Source organism: Heterocephalus glaber, unplaced genomic scaffold (assembly GCF_053883595.1).
Source record: "Heterocephalus glaber isolate CG9 unplaced genomic scaffold, H.glaber_assembly_v1.0 deba00001509, whole genome shotgun sequence".
NCBI classification, from domain to species: domain Eukaryota; kingdom Metazoa; phylum Chordata; class Mammalia; order Rodentia; family Bathyergidae; genus Heterocephalus; species Heterocephalus glaber.
This window is the reverse complement of record NW_028258325.1, coordinates 54,885,828-54,903,651: the sequence shown is the minus strand read 5'-3', so window position 1 is coordinate 54,903,651 and position 17,824 is coordinate 54,885,828. Positions and strand designations below refer to the sequence as shown.

At 36.2% G+C, this 17,824-nt stretch overlaps 1 protein-coding gene across 10 annotated transcripts in view; it reads left to right on the top strand.

Annotated features, from left to right (window-relative positions):
- Epha5 (EPH receptor A5) overlaps window positions 1-17,824 on the top strand; it is a 360,726-nt gene that overhangs the window by 315,554 nt on the left and 27,348 nt on the right. For all 10 annotated transcript variants that reach the window (XM_087187714.1, XM_087187718.1, XM_021262295.2 and 7 more), the window contains 2 exons: window positions 15,290-15,351; window positions 16,767-16,976. In XM_087187714.1, the coding sequence (XP_087043840.1) occupies window positions 15,290-15,351; window positions 16,767-16,976 (272 nt within the window). The remainder of the gene's footprint in view (window positions 1-15,289; window positions 15,352-16,766; window positions 16,977-17,824) is intronic.

Here is a 17,824-nt window from a genome sequence, read left to right as displayed (position 1 = left end):
TTTTTCATAGATGGCTTTTATCAGATTGAGGTAGAGACCATCTATTCCAATTTTTTGTAGGGTTTTTATTATAAATGCGTGTTGAATTTTGACAAATGCTTTTCTGCATCTATTGAGATGATCATATGGTTTTTGTCCTTGGCTCTATTGATATAGTGTATTACATTGATTGATTTGCATATGTTGAACCATTCCTGCATCCCTGGGATGAATCCTACTTGGTCAGGGTGTATGATCTACTTGAAGATCTTTTGCATTCTATTTGCCAATATCTTATTAAGGATTTTTGCATCTATGTTCATAAGTGAGATTAGCCTATAGTTCTCCTTTTCGGTTGGGTCTTTCTCTGCTTTGGGGACCAAGGTGATCCTTGCTTCCAGGAATGAATTCAGGAGTATTGCTTCCCTTTTAATTTAATTGAAGAGTTTATACAGTAGTGGCAGTAGTTCCTCTCTAAATGTTTTGCAGCATTCAGCAGTGAAGCCATGAGGACCCAGGCTTTACTTAGTTGGTAAGCTTTTAATTATGTTTTCAATTTCATTGATTGATATTGGGTTGTTTAGAAGTTTTAGGTCTTCTTCATTCAACTTTAGTAATTCATACATATTTAGGAATCTGTCCATTTCTTCTGTGTTTTCCGTCTTGTTGGCATATAGGTTCTCAAAGTAGGTATTTATGATCCTCTGTTGGGTCTGTTGTAATTTCATCCTTATCATTCCTAATTGCATGAATTTGGGCCTTTCCTTTTCCTGATAAGGTTGGCTAAGTTTTTGTCAATTTTGTTTATTCTTTCAAATAACCAACTTGTGGCTTCATTGATTTTTTTTGTATCATTCCCTTAGTCTCCATTGCATTAATTTCTGCTCTGATCTTTATAATTTCCTCCCTTGTATAATCTTTGGGTTTGTCCTGGTCTTCTTTATCTAGAAGCTTGAGAGTCAACATCAGGCTGTTCAAATGGGCTCACTCTGTTTTCCTGGTATGAGTATTCACTGCTATAAATTTCCCTTATAAGACTGCTTTCATTGTGTGCCATAGATTCTGATATGTTGTATTGTCATTGTCATTTAATTATAGTAACTCTCTGATTTGTTCTTTAATTTCCTCTCTGACCCATTGATTATTCAGAAGTTTATTGTTCTGTTTCATGTGTTTATGAGATTCTTGTGGTTTCTTTTGCTATGGATCTCCAATTTCATGCACTGTGTTCTGATAATATACAGGGGATAACTTCAATTCCTTTGCACTTACTTAAACATGTTCTATGAGCAAGTGTGTCATCTATTTTGGAGAATGACCCGTGTATGGCTGAAAAGAATGTATATTCTGATTTTGTGGGGTGGAACACTCTGTAAACATCTATTAAGTTCATTTGTTCAAGAGTTAAGTTGAGTTTTAGTATTTCATTACCTGTTTTTTGACTAATTGATCTATCTATTTGTGACAGTGGGATATTGAGGTCCCCAATTGCTATTGTATCAGTGCATATATAACTTTTCTTATCTGTTAGTATTTATTTTACATAGCTGGGTGTGCTAGTGTTTGGTGCATATATATTTATGATTGTCATCTCTTCCTCTTGGATTATTCCCTTTACAAGGATGTAGTGTCCTTATTTGTCTCTGTAAATCAGTGTTGGTTTGACATCCACTTGATGTACAAAGAGGATAGCTATCCCTGCTTTTTTTTTTTTTTCAGGTTCCTGTCACATGAAGTATTGCTTTCCACCCTTTAACTTTCAGTCTATGAGTTTCTTTTTGAATTAAGTGTGTTTCTTGTATGCAGCATATTGTTGGATCTTCTTCTTGACCCATTCTGCCAGTCTATTTCTTTAGATTGGTGAATTGAGACCATTAACATTGATGGTTATAACTCATACATATTGATTTATCATTGTCACGACCTTTTCTTTTTGTTAGATTCCCCCCCTTTGCATTTACTTTTTTGTCACACCCAAGGGATTCATTCTGCTGGGCTTCCAGGGGTTGTGATCCTCATTGTCTTTTCCTAGGATATTGTCTAAAGTTTTTTGTAGTGCTAGTTTGGTATTCATGAAGTTCCTAAGGTGCTCTTTGTCATGAAAGTATCTTATTTCTCCATCAATTTTGACAGATAATTTTGCAGGGCACATCAATCTGGTTTGAAGGCTGTTTTCCTTTAGTGCTTGGAATACATCACTCCAACTCTTCTTGCTTTGAGGGTTTGCATTGAGAAGTCTGCTGTGATTCTGATGGGCTTTCCTTTCTGTGTGATTTGTTTCTTTTCTCTCACTGCTTCTAGAATTTTCTTCTTCTGTTGGGTTTCTGGAATCTTAACAATTATAAGCCTATGTGTAGATTTTTTTTTTGATCAAGGCTAGTTGGAGTCCTATATGCCTCACTTATCTGTATGTTAAGTTCTTTTCCCCTGCTTGGGAAGTTTTCTGTCATCACTTCTGTGAACAGTTTTTTATGTCATCTGCACTGTCTCCTGTTTCCTCATTGACTCTCATCAGTCTTCTGTTATTCTTCTTTGCATCGTCCAGCAGCTGCTGGATTGATTTCTCATGGTCCCTTACAATTTTAAAGAAATTTTTGTTTTCTTGGTCACTAATTGCAATCTTATCTTCTATATCTGAAATTCTGTCCTCACATTGGCTCATTCTGCTGCATAGACTTTCAGTGGAGTTTTCAATCTCCTGGAATACTGTTTGCATCTGTTTTATGGATTCCATTTGTTTCCTATGTTGGGATTCCATCATGTTCCTCAGCTCCTCTACTTTTTTATCTGTGTCTTCTCTAGATTTATTAATCATGTCTTGCACTATGGACATAATTTCTGATGTTATCTGAGAAATTATTTCTGATTTCATTTTTTCCATATTCCCTTTTGTTGCCATTTCAGGGAGTCCAGGTGGTTGAGCATCAGAGTGTTCCATCTCCTTTCCCTTTGGGGTTGTTTTAGGTGATCTTGAAGTCTGGTTTTATGGCTTCTTTACATGTCTTCTCATTTTGATGGTGGGGGGGTGCTTTTGGCATCCACTTGGCTCACCTCCTCTGCACTGGGAGCAGTGGTAGGGTGGCCCAGAAGCCTCCTCCTCTGCACTGGGAGTGGTGGTACCTCTTGTTATGATCTTATTGTATTTTAACTAGTGCTATTCTAATAGTCTGTAAACTTGTTTTCCCATTGTGCCACTTTCACAGTCTAGTCTGCTCCATTTACATTGATTGCCTTCATTTCAATTTTACTAAATACTTTCCTGTCATGTTTCATTACTAAACAAGTAAAAAAACCCAAAAAACTAAAAACCAACCAACCAACAAACACACAAAAAACCTGACCCAAATGAATATACTTTGATATTTAACCTGATGCACTATAATTTGGACGCATTTCCACACCTCGTTTTCTTTCAGAAAGCCCTGCTTAGTTCTCTTGGTGTCCTTTTCAGAGACTTCACTTGGCCTAGTGCATCCTCTGCACATTTTAATGCACCTTTGGTTTACTCCCCTGTGACCTTCTTCATGACATGAGTGCCATTCATCTTCATTCTTTCTTCAAGCTTGGCTATTTGCACGGCAAAGAGTGTGCACTCCATAGTGTGGCCTACTTGAGTAAAAGATAGCCTTCTCTGTGTATATTGGAATACAAGCTCCAGAGTGCAAACTTCAAAGAGCAAAAGGCCTTGTTTTACTCAATTGTTTTTAGACCAAAGAATGAATTCTCAGCCTCCACACTTTGTCATGCTGTGTGTTGTGTTGTAGCAACATCTATACACATTTTATCACCCTTAACAAAATAAGATCCTTGAAACCAATGCAGATGTAAAGGCCCCTTTATGTCTATCATGGAGCTGAGTATGTCAGATAAATTTTAAGAGACACAAATGAAACTAAATGAGTGAATGACTAAATTGCAGTAATGAAAACAGTTAAACTAGAATAATGTGGTTTCTATTTTAATTTTAAATGCTTTATTCTATAAATATGTGGACTTTCAAGAAAAAATAAAAATTCACTGGGAGGACATCACCCTAATATCTTTTCACAGGCTCTTGCTTATTTATACCACACACTAGTATCAGCTTTGGTTTGAGAATTGAGTACATTTTTTTTCAGTGATTATGATGCTTCTAAATGAAATGTTCATTGAGAGCCCTATGTGGTATCATGTGTATACTGATGAACTAATGGTTTCAGAAAATCAGATAGTATAAATGCAAATAAAATAAGTCCCAATTTGACTGCAGCTCTTGTGATGTGGCCTTGTTTAATGTTTCTCAGAACTGAATGTGTCCCTAGGGGTATTGTTAAACTACAGAATCACCTTCAATTGCTCCAACTGGGGAAAGAGACTCTATATTTCTAACAAGCCCTGCCTGTGCTACTTGTCAGTGTCCCTAGTCTGAGAAGCAAGCTCTAGATCAATGATTCTCAAGTTTGCCTCAACTAATTTTAAGATAGCATATAAAAAGGATTGCATCACCAGCAGGAGCATATACCCTCCTCTTTTGGAGATTTTTTAGTAACAAAAAGTTTACACAGTAAGAAAACAAATCCATTTTTTAAAATTGTGGTGGGAAAACACACATCAAGAGATCTGTCCTGTTAACACTTTTTTAAAAGTACAAAATGTGGGCCGGGGATTTAGCTCACTGGTGCCTCCTCCTGCCTCTCAAGTGCAAAGTCCCGAGTTTGATCCCTGGTACTAAAAAAGAAAAAAGAATTAGAGGCTGGGGACTTAGCTCCGTGGTTCTGCCACCTGCTTTGCAACCACAAGGTCCTGAGATTGATCCCCAGTACAAAAAAAAAAAGTATAAAATGTAGTATTGCAAACTCCTAGCACAATATTTTAAGGCAAATCTCTATACATTTTTCATCTTTCATATCTGCAACTTTACATTCATTGACCAGTAACTCCCCATTTTCTTGTTCCCTCAGTCCATAACAAGTAACTTCGTTCTCTCTGCTTCTATGGGCTTAATAACTTCAGATACACCTTACAGTAAAATGTGAAATCATTTCATAATAACTTATTTAAAGTCATTTTATAGTAACTTGTAAAGACCATATGTAAAAACACAATGAGCTGAACACCTACTATATCTGTTGTCAACTGTTAATAGTTTGGTATGACATAGTCATTACTAAATCAATTTTAACACAAAAAAGTAAATATTTGTGATGTTTTAAAACAAATGTGAAACTTAACTATTTTGAAATTATGGACATCATAGTATGAGTAAAAGAATAGCATTTATATTCTCAGCTTTGCCTTTTCTATGTATTATTTTATCAACCAAAGTAATACTGAAACTTTCTGAGCCCTGCTTTCTTTCTCTGAAGAGTATACAGTGTTATATTATGTTATATTAAATTTAATATACTCCCTTATAAATGTGAGCACTAAATAAATCTGTAAATTGGAGCTCTTTTATGTTTATCAATAATAATAGGTGAATTTCACAAATAATATGTTTCTACTTCACAGATTATCTCCATAAATAATTCAAAGTAATATAAAAACTACTCTGATTAAAATTAAAATCATGTTTTGACATGCTTTATGGACTCTTTTTATATGGATTTTTGATAATACACTTTCAAAATTATTGGCAGATCTAGTTTTTGTCTGTACTTCAAGCTGTATAATGGAAAGTGATTTATACAGTTTTATTGAATTTACCAGGGTTGAGGTAAGCTACATTAATTATTGCCAATGTCAGTCTTGCATGCTAGCAGGAACTGAGACAAAACATAAGCCAAACTAAATGTAATTAGCATTAAAATGACTCAAGCATGAAAAATAATGGAATGGATTCTGAAGTGTCTTATTGTTGTCAACTGAAAAAGATCCTACTTGTTTGTAAATGTTTATTTTAATTGCCTTTCCCTCATCATCTAAAGTAAGAAAGGATTTTTATGTCCCTATCATATTTCCCAAGTAACATTTTGGTTTTGACATTACAACCTACACTGCCATAAATAATTAATCTGACTTTTTAGAGTAGATGATGTTAGCTAAAACACTCATGGGAGGGAGTCTCTCTCCTTGAAAAGGAATCACTTTTCCTTTCCCAATGTGAATTATTCAGTGATACCAAGTTTTCTGATCACTGCATTCTCTTCTGTCTTCTGAATTCAGTGAATTTCTGGTTGGATTTGATGTACAGACTTACCCAAGTAAGACAGATTTTACACAGGAATTCATTCCAAATCCTGCCCTCTAGTTCTGAAGTAAGCTATTGTAAGTGTTGTGAGTTCTCTGCAAATTTCATAGCCAAAGATTCACCCAACTTCAGATCAAAAATATTTGAGGAAAAATCACCTTGTAGTGAACATGTGCATACTTTTTCCCCAAATCAGTTCTTCCCTAAATAGTATAATAGAACCGCTATTCACATAGCATTTACATATCAGCTGTTTTCAGCCATTGAGAGGGATAGGGGAAAGGAAGGAAGGGGAAGAAATAAATATGACAAAAGGAAAAAAATGGAAACAAAGTCATTGTAAATAGGGAGGGATTGATGGGTTAAATGGAAGACAGGGGAATGGGAAAAAAAATAAGAACCAAGATATATTATGTAGAGTTATAAATTCCCAATAATGAATGTCAGCATACTGTATACCTAAAATGTACCAATAAAATTAATGAAAAAAAACAGGAGGATGTTCATGGCTTCTGTGTAGATGTGATGCAATTCTCCATGAGGGACTTGAGCATCTGAAGATTTGAGTATCAGTTGGAATCCTGACACCAATTCTCCAGGCATTCTGAGGAGCTGGTATGTTCATTGATGGCCTATAACTGTAAGATGAATCTCACATATGAGATGATAGTCAAACAACATTCTAGGACAAGAGAGAAGAAACTGGAAGTATTGTGAGTAGGTGTATATGAAAGGCCTACAAATACGAGGAGTGTGCAGTAGAGTAGAAAGTGATAGGCCTAGGTTAATGTTGCACTTCCTTGAGCAAGGCATGTGCTCATGGGGTATAAATTGAGAGCCATGACCCCCCACCCCACAAGCACAGAGGAAGTGAGCCACTCCCAGTGCACAAGAGGAGGCTTCCGGCCCACCATACCACCCATGAGCACAGAGGAGGTGAGGTGAGCTCCACAGGTGTCAGCAGCACCCCCACCCCCATTGAAATGATAAAACACCTAAACAAGATTCAAAACCAGACTTCCAGATCACCTAAAACAACCCCAAAGGGAAATGAGATGGAACATTGTGATACTCAACTACCTGGTCTGCCTGAAGTGGCAAGAAAAGAGGATCTGAAAAAAAGAAATCAGAAATAATTTCTCAGATAACAACAGAGATTGTGCCCATAGTGCAAGACATGATTAATAAATCTAGAAAGGACACTGATAAAAAAATGGAGCTGAGGAACATGATGGAATCCCAACATAGGAAATAAATGGAATCCATAAAACAGATACAAACAGTATTCCAGGAGATTAAAAACTTCATTGAAAGTCTATACAGCAGAATGAGCCAATGTGAGGACAGAATTTCAGATATAGAAGATAAGACTGCAATTAGTTACCAGGAAAATAAAAATTGCTTTAAAATTGTAAAGGACCATGAGAAATCAATCCAGCAGCTACTAGATGATACAAAGAAGAATAACATAAGACTGATGAGAGTCAATGAGGAAACAGGAGACAGTGCAGATGACATAAAAAACAGTTCACAGAAGTGATGACAGAAAACTTCCCAAGCAGGGGAAAAGAACTTAACATACAGATAAGTGAGGTATATAGGACTCCAACTAGCCTTGATCAAAAAAAATCTACACATAGGCATATAATTGATAAGATTCCGGAAACCCAACAGAAGAAAAAAATTCTAGAAGCAGTGAGAGAAAAGAAATCACACAGAAAGGAAAGCCCATCAGAATCACAGCAGACTTCTCAATGCAAACCCTCAAAGCAAGAAGAGCTTGGAGTGATGTATTCCAAGCACTAAAGGAAAACAGACTTCAACCCAGATTGATGTGCCCTGCAAAATTATCTGTCAAAATTGATGGAGAAATAAGATACTTTCATGACAAAGAGCACCTTAGGAACTTCATGAATAACAAACCAGCACTACAAAAAATTTTAGAAAATATCCTAAGAAAAGACAACAAACATCACAATCCCCCGAAGCCAGCAGAATGAATCCATCAGTTGCGACAAGAAATTAAACACAAAGGGGGAGAATCCAACAAAAACAAAAAGTCATGACAATGATAAATCAATATGTATGAGTTATAACCACCAATGTTAATGGTATCAATTCACCAATCAAAAGAAATAGACTGGCAGAATGGGTCAAGAAGCAAGATCCAACAATATGCTGCATACAAGAAACACATTTAATTCAAAAAGAAACTCATAGACTGAAAGTTAAAGGGTGGAAAACAATACTCCATGTGACAAGAAGCTGAAAAAAAAAAGCAGGAATAGCTATCCTCTTGGCAGATCAAGTGGATTTCAAACAAAAATCTGAATCACTCTGGTCCCAAGAATTTCAGATAAGGGATACTCAACTTGTATGTACAAATCTATCGTGAACATGTGTTTTCATTCCTGTCAAGTAAAAAATTTAAGAACAAGACTCTTGGGTCTTAACAGTAGTACAAGAAATTTTGAAATTGTTTTCCAAAATAGTTTTTTCATTTTCCATTCACATTAGCAGTATTAGAAAGTTCTAACTGGTTCACACTTAAGCTGACATTGTTCTTTAAAGCTTTTAACTTCATCTCCCTAATGAGTGTATAATTCAATCTTGTTATTGCACTGATTCGTGTTTATCTGATTCTAGTGATGCACACCTTTCCTTGTACTGTCGTGGCTATTTATCATTGTCTTGTCTCTACTTTTTAATTGGGTGGTCTATTCATGAGCTGTAAGAGTTCTTTTTTTATTTTACTTTATTTTTTTTGCACTTTATTAAATTCTTTTATTGGTACATTGTAGGTATACAGCGCAATTACATTTCTCATTGGGAATTGTACCTTTACATAATGCATCTTGGTTCTTATTTTTTTCCCTTTCCTAGCCTACCCTTCACCCCCTCCACCCTTCCCTATTTACAAAGACTTTATTTCCATTTTTTCCATTTCTCATCATTTTTCCTTTCCTTTCTTTCCTTTCACCTGCCCTTCCCAATACCCTTACCCCTTTGGACCTTTTCTTCCTATTTTGCATTATCAATTATTCATTCTAATCATTGGTACATTTTAGGTATACAGTATAATGATATTCATCATTGGAAATTGGCACCTTTACATAGTCTCTCTTGGTTCTTATTTTCACCCTTGCCCAGCCCTCCCTTCAACCCCTCCAGTCCTCCCTATTTACAAAGATTTTGTTCCTATTTTTCCATTTTCTCATATTAATCCCATTTCCTTCTATCCTTTTCCCTAGCCCTCCCACTTCCTTCCCCTTTGCCCCTTTTCTTCCTATTTCACATTACCTATTATACATTTTAGTCCTTATTTACACTTTCAGTTTCTCACACCAGAGAAACTATTCGGTATTTATACATGTGGGTCCTATTTATTTCACTTAAGAGTATTGCCTCAATATGCATCCACTTAGCTATAAATGTCTCTAATTTCTCATTTTTTATGGCTGAGTAGTACTCCATTTCATTTAAAAGCCACATTTTCTTTATCCAGTCTCCAGTTGATGGGCATTTGGGCTGTTTCCAAGTTTTAGCTATCACAAACTGTGCTGCTATGACGATGGGAACGCATATATCACTGTGGTATGATTCTTTTAATTCTTTGGGGAAGATCCCTATCAGGGGAATAGCAGGGTCAAATGGGACTTCCAGTCCTAGTTCTTTGAGGTATCTCTATACTGATTTCCACAGTGGTTGCACCAGTCTACACTCCCATCAGCAGTGGAGCAGGGTTCCTCTTTCCCCACAGCCCCGCCAGCATTTGTTATTGGTTGATTTCATGATAGCAGCCATTCTTTCTGGAGTCAGGTGGAATCTCAGCATTGTTTTCATTTGCATCTCTCGAATGACCAGTGATGTTGAACATTTTTTCATGTATTTGTTTGCTATTTCTACTTCTTTGTGTGAGAAATGTCTGTTCATTTCAGATGCCCATTTTCGGATTGGGTCTTTAAATTTGGGAGGTCTGATCTTTTTAAGTTCTTTATAGATTTGAGATAGTAGACCTTTGTCTGAGGAAGAGCAGGTGAAGATTTTTTCCCACATTGTGGGTTGTCTCTTCACACTGCTGCTGGTTTCTCTTGCTATGCAGAAGACTTTCAGTAAGAAGGGATCCCACTTGTTGATTGTTTGTGCTAGTTCATGGGCAAATGAGGTTTTGTTCATAAACTCTTTTCCTACACCGATGTCTTCAAGGGTTCTACCTAACCTCTGTCCCAACTGGCTCAGAGTTTCTATTTTTATATTTAGATCTTTAATCCATCTTGACTTTTGGTTTAGTGCACGGCAAGAGATATAGGTCTAGTTTTAATCTTTGGCAAGTTGAAGCCCAATTTTTCCAGCATCATTTATTAAAGAGGCTATCTTTCCTCCAGTGAGGGTGTTTGGCTCCTTTATCAAAGATGAGATGGCTGAGTGTGTCTGGCATTGTTTCTGTATCTTCTAATCTGTCCCACTGGTCCTCAGGTCTGTTTCTTTGCCAGTACCATGCTGTTTTTATCACAGTAGGTTTGTAGTATAGCTGCAGGTTGGGGATTGTGATACCCCCTGCCATGTCTCTGTTACTTAGAATTGCTTTTGCTATTCTGGGTCTCTTCTTGGTCCAGATGAAGTTTTGTATTGTTTTCTCAAGGTCCATGAAGTATGGTGCTGGGATCTCAATTGGAATTGCATTATATCTATATAGCAGTGTTGGAAATATGGCCATTTTCACTATATTAATCCTTCCTACCCAGGGGCAGGGGATCTCTGTCCATTTTCTGATATCATCTTCAATCTTTGTAAGAGTTCTTTATATATTCTGGTCATAGGTTATATGCATTATAAATATGGTCTGTTTAAGGACTACTTTTCATTTTCTTAATGATGTCATTTAAATTTCTAAATTTTGATGGACTCTCATTTATCAATTTTTTTCTTTTATACATCATGTTTTCTGTATCCTAGAGAATTCCTGCCTACCCTAAATTCATAAACATTTTCACTTATAATTTCTTCTTAAGGTTTTGTAGTTTTAGTCTTTCATATTTAGGTTCATAGATCCTTTCAAGTTATTAAGTTATTTTTATTTATGGAAATAAAATGTTGAGGTTAATTTTTTATATACGGATATCAGGTGCCTTTTCCTGAAAACATTATCTTTTCCTCTACTCTTGAATTGAGCTTATGTTCTACAAAATGTTATTGTTAAATAATCTTTCAAAACTCAGTGGGCCATAGATGTGTGGTTCTGTTTCTAGATTCTCTGTTTTAATGCAATGATCTATATGTCTTTCCTTACACCAGCACTGCGTTGATTACTGTAGCTTTAGAAGAGGTCTTAAAATTAGGTACTAAGTATCTTCCAACACTGTTTTTTTTTCTTTTTTACTTTTCTAGGTCCTTTGTAATCCTACATAACTTTTAAATTTCAATATCTATTTCTTTATTTATAGCAAGTATACATAGACCTGAATTTTTATATATACCTTGTGTTTTCTAATCCTGCTAAATTCAAATACAAGTTCTAGGGGCTCCTAGAGATTTCTTAGTATTTTCTCCTTAGATGATCATTTCATCTACATATAAAGATTTTACTTCTACCTTGCCAGTGCTATCCTAATTGTGTCATTTTATTGTCAGACTATTTTGGTTTAGGCTTATGTTTTGAAGTTTAATGGACATATGAAGAGTATGCATATCTGCCCTCGTTCCCCACCTTAGGGAGAAAGCATTGTATCTTCTCCATTCATATAAGGCATTTTTGCTGAAAGTATGGAGTACATGGCTTATCTGTTGAGAAGGTTCTGTTCTACTTCTAGTTTCCTGATAGCTTTTGCCGTGAATAGCTGTAGAATTTAGTCCAATACTTTTTCTCCAACTAGTGACAGGATCATATGGCTTTTTCCTTTCTTCTTTTAAAATGATGATTTGGTGGATGGATTTTCCAATGCTGAACCCACACTGCCATCCCTATAACAAAACCACTTTCTACATCCTGCCAGATCTGACTTCTAATAGTTTGTTTTGTTAAACAAATTTCTATCTATGTTCATACTTTTTTCTTCTCTTATCTTTATCCAATTTTAGGATTAGCACAATGTTGAGTTCCTAAAATGAGGGGAGAAGTGTTCCTTCTTTTTTCTGCTTTAAATGTTTGATTTAATTTATCAGTTAAAATGTATATGAGCCTGCTGTTGTCATATAGGTAGGTTTTCAAGCTAGGAATATACTTTCTTTAATAGGTACTACTCAAATTTTATATTTCCTCTGAGTTTGTTTCATTAGTTTGTCTTCCAAAGTACTTCTTAGAAGTTGTCAAATTTATTTCAAAAAAGATTTTTGTAATATGCTTTCTATATCCTTTTAAATTCTGTAAAATCTGCAGTAATGTCTCCTAGATCTTGATATTATAATTTTAAAAATGTATCATTGATATTGTGTAATAAGAAGTAAAGGTCTAAAGGAGCAGGGGAAGTGGGAGGGATAGGGGAAAGGAAAGAAGGGAAAAGAAAAAATATGTGAAAAGGAAAACAATGGAAACAAAGTCTTTGCAAATAGGGAAGGGTGGAGAGGGTGAAGGGAGTGCAGGGAAAGGGGAAAAAAATAAGAACCAAGATACATCATGTAAAGGTACAAGATCCTAATGATGAATGTAACTGTATTTTGTACCTAAAATGTACTAATAAATTTAATGGGAAAAAAATTGAGAGGCACAAGGAGGGCAATGTGATGAAATTTGGGTTTTCTAATCCTTTCTAACATCTGTGAAAGGAGAGGTTAGGCAAAGTGAAAGCAGTTCAGTGTGGTAAGAAGCTGACGTTGGAGCTGGCTGTCCAAGATCCCCCGTCCTGTGAGTGCTCAGCTTCATTCCTCAGTGTCTCTGAATCTCTGAGATGAAGCAGAGCCCAGGGCAGTGTCTGTACAGCTGAGGGCACCAGGACAGCTCAGCATCACGGCCAGGTCTACTCTCACTCCAACACCAGAGGACCTGTGTCAGACAGGTTTATCAGTCACCCCGGGAGGTGTGCATTGATTTTTGATTCTTAGGAGAAAAAAGGACATTAGATAAACCTACAGAACTGAAATAGACTCTAAAATATAATAAAAGGACCCATATGGCCCAACACAGAAGCTGTCCTTTAAAATGAGTGTGAAAATATCACCAAAATAAGCCTTAATTTAGAAGCACTCTCTATTTCATGAACATAGATTAAAAATATACTCAAGAAAAATAACATTTTTAATATTTTTTTCCTGTCACATGATGAGAGTCATTTAAAAATACAACCTAAATCATTTATTTTGTTTTTGCCTACTGTAATATTGCATTTAAATCTAGTTTGAAAAATCAGTATCCTTCACCCTGGCTGTGTGTGGAGGTGCAGGCCTGTAATCTTAGCTCTTGGGAAGCTGAAGCAGGAAAATTGTTGCACGTTTGAGGCCAGCCTATTCTTGATTTAAAAAGGAAAAAAACTAGGGCTCTGACCGTGTCTGAGCTCAATGGGCTCCTTCATGAGGACATGCCTGGGCACATGAGGTGTCTCTTCCTGTTAGGACACTGGGGCCATCTTCCCTCTTCAAGGTTCCCACTAGCTGTTAATTAAACTAAAGAACAAAGTTGATAAAATTTGTAAAATAATAATTAACTCACTGCAAATTCTAAGTGGTGGGAGCTACTTGAATGTCTTGAATAGCTGTACAGCTTTACAGAAACTCACAACAATCCTTTGGAGTATGAGCCATTATTACACACAATTTACAGATGGAAAACAGGCCATGGAGATAAATGACTTGCCCAAGATCACATGATAAGTGCAATAGTCAGTGTTCTCCACAGAAACCAAAGGACTAGCATCTTTTGCAAGATTTGGAACTACTGTGGTACTTCATAGTGTTATTTATATATGGATCATATGTGTGCAGATCTATGAGAGGGGTCTGTTAGGACATTGGCTCATGTGCTTGTGGCTGCTGAGGAGTCCCAAGAAAGCCCTCTGTGAGCTGAGAGTGCTGAGTTACTGGGAGCCTGGCTCAGTCAGAGTCAGGAGGGCTCAGAACTAGGAAGGCAGGTGGTGTAACTCTTAGTTCAAGGTCAAAAGCCTGGGAAGAAGGCTTCCCAGGAGGGAGGAGGAGCCATCCTAGAGTTCAAAGGTGGGTGAACCCAGGGTTCTGATGACCAAGGCAGCAGAGAAAAGACCTATGCCACTTCTTGGTGGTGTGGAGGAGGCACTATGCCTTTTATGTGGTATTTTCTCTGGGCTGCTGGCTAATATGGATTTACGCTCACAGTGTGAACAGATTTTTCCCCAAGATTAGACTCATGCATTAATCTCTGGAAACACTCTCACAAACACATGACTTATTACTGTACCAATTTTCTAGGTATTTCATAATCCAGTCAAAGCAAGACCTAAAATTAATCATCACAGTGAGCGATTGTTCTGATGCTGAACACCAAGGAGTTCAGCCCTAGAGTCTGTCCTGCTAACTCTAGGCTACTCTTCCATGTTGAGCAGAGAAGGAAGAAAACCCCTTCTATCAGAAGTCATGATTTCTAGGGACTACTTCACATTGAAAGGGGAGTAAGAACAGCACTTTAAACAATGAAGGAAACAAGGTTGATAGAAATGATCATATGGAATTATAAGAATGTGTGCATTTAGGTGCGAAAGTACAACATAAATTCTAGAGGCCATAAGCAAAACAGTTAGATTGGTAGAGTTTTATTTAGAATTGTCAGACAGATGAATATGTTTCAGGTGCTTTGCTTGGTATTTGGTACACTATATCATTACATCCCTTACAACAGAATTTGTCTGTAAATTCTTTTACTATTTAGATAGCATTTCCTTCTGGTAATTGTGTGTGCTCATTTATATCTGTTTATTTTGTCTGTTACTAAAACCTTGTAATGATTTTTCTCATTGGATCAATTCACTGAGTAAGCTTTCATCAGGTCAAGACTTTACTTGCTATTGGAGGGCATTTTTGAAACGTGTATGTCTATACAAATATATATTTATAAATATATACAAAATTGTAAATTTGGACACTAATGAAAACTTCAACTAGACTTATTCTATGTAAGAATGCAAATTCAAAGAGCAGTACTATATGAACACATTTTCTTGCACTCTGATTTCTTTTCAGGTAAACCAGTGATGATAGTGACAGAGTACATGGAAAATGGTTCTTTAGATACATTTTTAAAGGTAAGAGTTGAAAATACTTTAGTTTTTCAGTGTTGTATATGTAATGACCATGATATTGAGGTTAAATTTAATCAACTTTAAAGCCATATTTTTAAATAGGATAGATAGAACTATAGTCGAAAAGTTGTATTCCAATATGAACTATGGTTTATAGTGTCTTTTCAGAAAATTTAAACAAATCCAAATTATATGTCCCTATCCAGTATTTTTATTTAGGTATAAGCTAATTTGAAAAACAAACAAGAAAGTAGGAATGAAGAAAGGAAGGAAGAGAAAAAGGAAGAGAAGGAAAGAAAAATAAACACAAAGAAAGGAAAAGCTTTGTAGTAACAACATTCTGAAAGTACATAATATCAAGCAGAGAGAGAAAACTATCTTGTGTCCTTACAAACCCTTAGTGCAGGCATATGAGACTGCACATGCTCATAATGGACATGGGGACCAGACAGTATGTCATATAGTAGTTGTATGCCAAGAGACAGTAGCCAGTATCTTCAGATCTGAGTTTCAGGAAAAGATTGTTTGTTTGTTTGTTTCTATGTGCACACCCTCAGTTTCTAAGTATTGACAACTAATACTTTCAGCCAGTAGCTTCTTTCAGACAATATAGCACATTTGTATGTCTGGTTAAACCTGGAATGTATGACACTTTGTGACTTCAATATTACGATCATTTCTGGTGATTTGGAAGGGTGTGGGGATAGTATTGATGACTGTTTTAAGAGGGGCCATGTGATAAATATGAGAGATCCCAGATAAGCTGAATTTCCCTTCCAATCTCTACCCTCCACCAGACTGTTGCTCCTGATCCATGTTTTCAAATTCTGCAGTCTCTTAAAGTCACACCATTCCTTTATTTCCAAATAACCATCAGTTTAGCACTGAGGCCACATGACTACACTAAATTGAATGCCTTGGACAGAATCACCATCTCCTCGAATTGCTAGTAACTCCCTGGCCATTGCTTACTGTCTTTTCTCCATCTGCAGCTATGTATTATCTCTTCTGGACACATCAAGCGTACCCCCATGTGTCTGTCTAGTGAGTTTCTTTTAATCACCTCCAAGTGTATGTGGTCTTAACTAAGGCAGAGACTAGGCTGGAGTAATACGCAAACTGCAAACCCCTCTGATGCATGAGAATAAAGGACTTCCAATGAAGAAAAGTAGATAAATAAAGGCAGCCAAATGAGATGTTTGACAAGGCCTTTCAAAGCCTTTATCTGCTTTGAACAGTTAAACATTATAAGCTAACTACATATTTTTCTAATACTTCCCATTTTCCTTCAGATAGAAATTGTATATGAGTTGAGTTTTGATGGATGATAATGTTCATTTGGAGACTGAAGGAAGATCCTTTCCCATTTCCTCCTGTGAATGGGTTGCTAGGCTAGCACTTCTGCATTGTCTTCACAGAAGAATGATGGCCAGTTCACCGTGATCCAGCTTGTGGGCATGCTGAGAGGCATCGCAGCAGGCATGAAGTACCTTTCAGACATGGGCTATGTGCACAGAGACCTCGCCGCCAGAAACATCTTAATCAACAGCAACCTTGTGTGCAAGGTGTCTGACTTTGGACTTTCCAGGGTATTGGAGGACGATCCTGAGGCGGCCTACACCACAAGGGTAAGCTCTAACAGAGTGCATTTCTGACAGAGCCTGCGGGCATTTGATTTTTAAAGATTTTAAAGGAAATAATACATAGGGCATTTACCTAACAAAGTGAAGAGGAATCAGACCATAAGGGAAAGAGACAAAGTAAAAAATCCAGTACTTTTAGGTATCTGGAAAAGCAAATATTAAACTCAGATAAGGAAAATATTCACCATTTGAGTCTCAACAATTTATTTTTATTAAAGATGCTAAAAATATAAAGTTTGAGTTCATGATGGATATAACAATGTGAAAACTGTACAAAATTGTGAATGTAAAAGAACATAGCTAAAGACAGAATCTCCTGTACTAAAACACACATGCACACACACACAAATACATATGTGAATATCAACATAGGTAGCATTATTTGATAATTTAAGCTACCTCTATTGTAGTTTCCTCAGCTGTAACATGAATACCAACATATCTGGACCATACTTTTTAAGGATTTACATTGTGGAAGAAAGAAGGATCTATTCTTTCAAAAAATTGGATTTACTGGAGATATTGCAATGGCTAATTACTTTTCTTAATAGGAAAACTGTTAACTGTTAAGCCTACATATATGAAAAACTGGTCGCTAACTCATTGTCATAATTAGCATAAATCAGCTCTTTTTTGTCCAACAAAGTAGTTGCTTCCTGAATTGATTAAGTAAATAATTGACAATTTCTCCTGTGGAAATCTGTATATGATTACACTGTAATATTGTATTGTTTCAGTTTTGAATCCTTTAAAATAAGCAGTATTTGTATAATTCTAAATATTTTTAACCTCATCAATTAAGACATCCTCAATATCTAAACTCCTTTGTGATG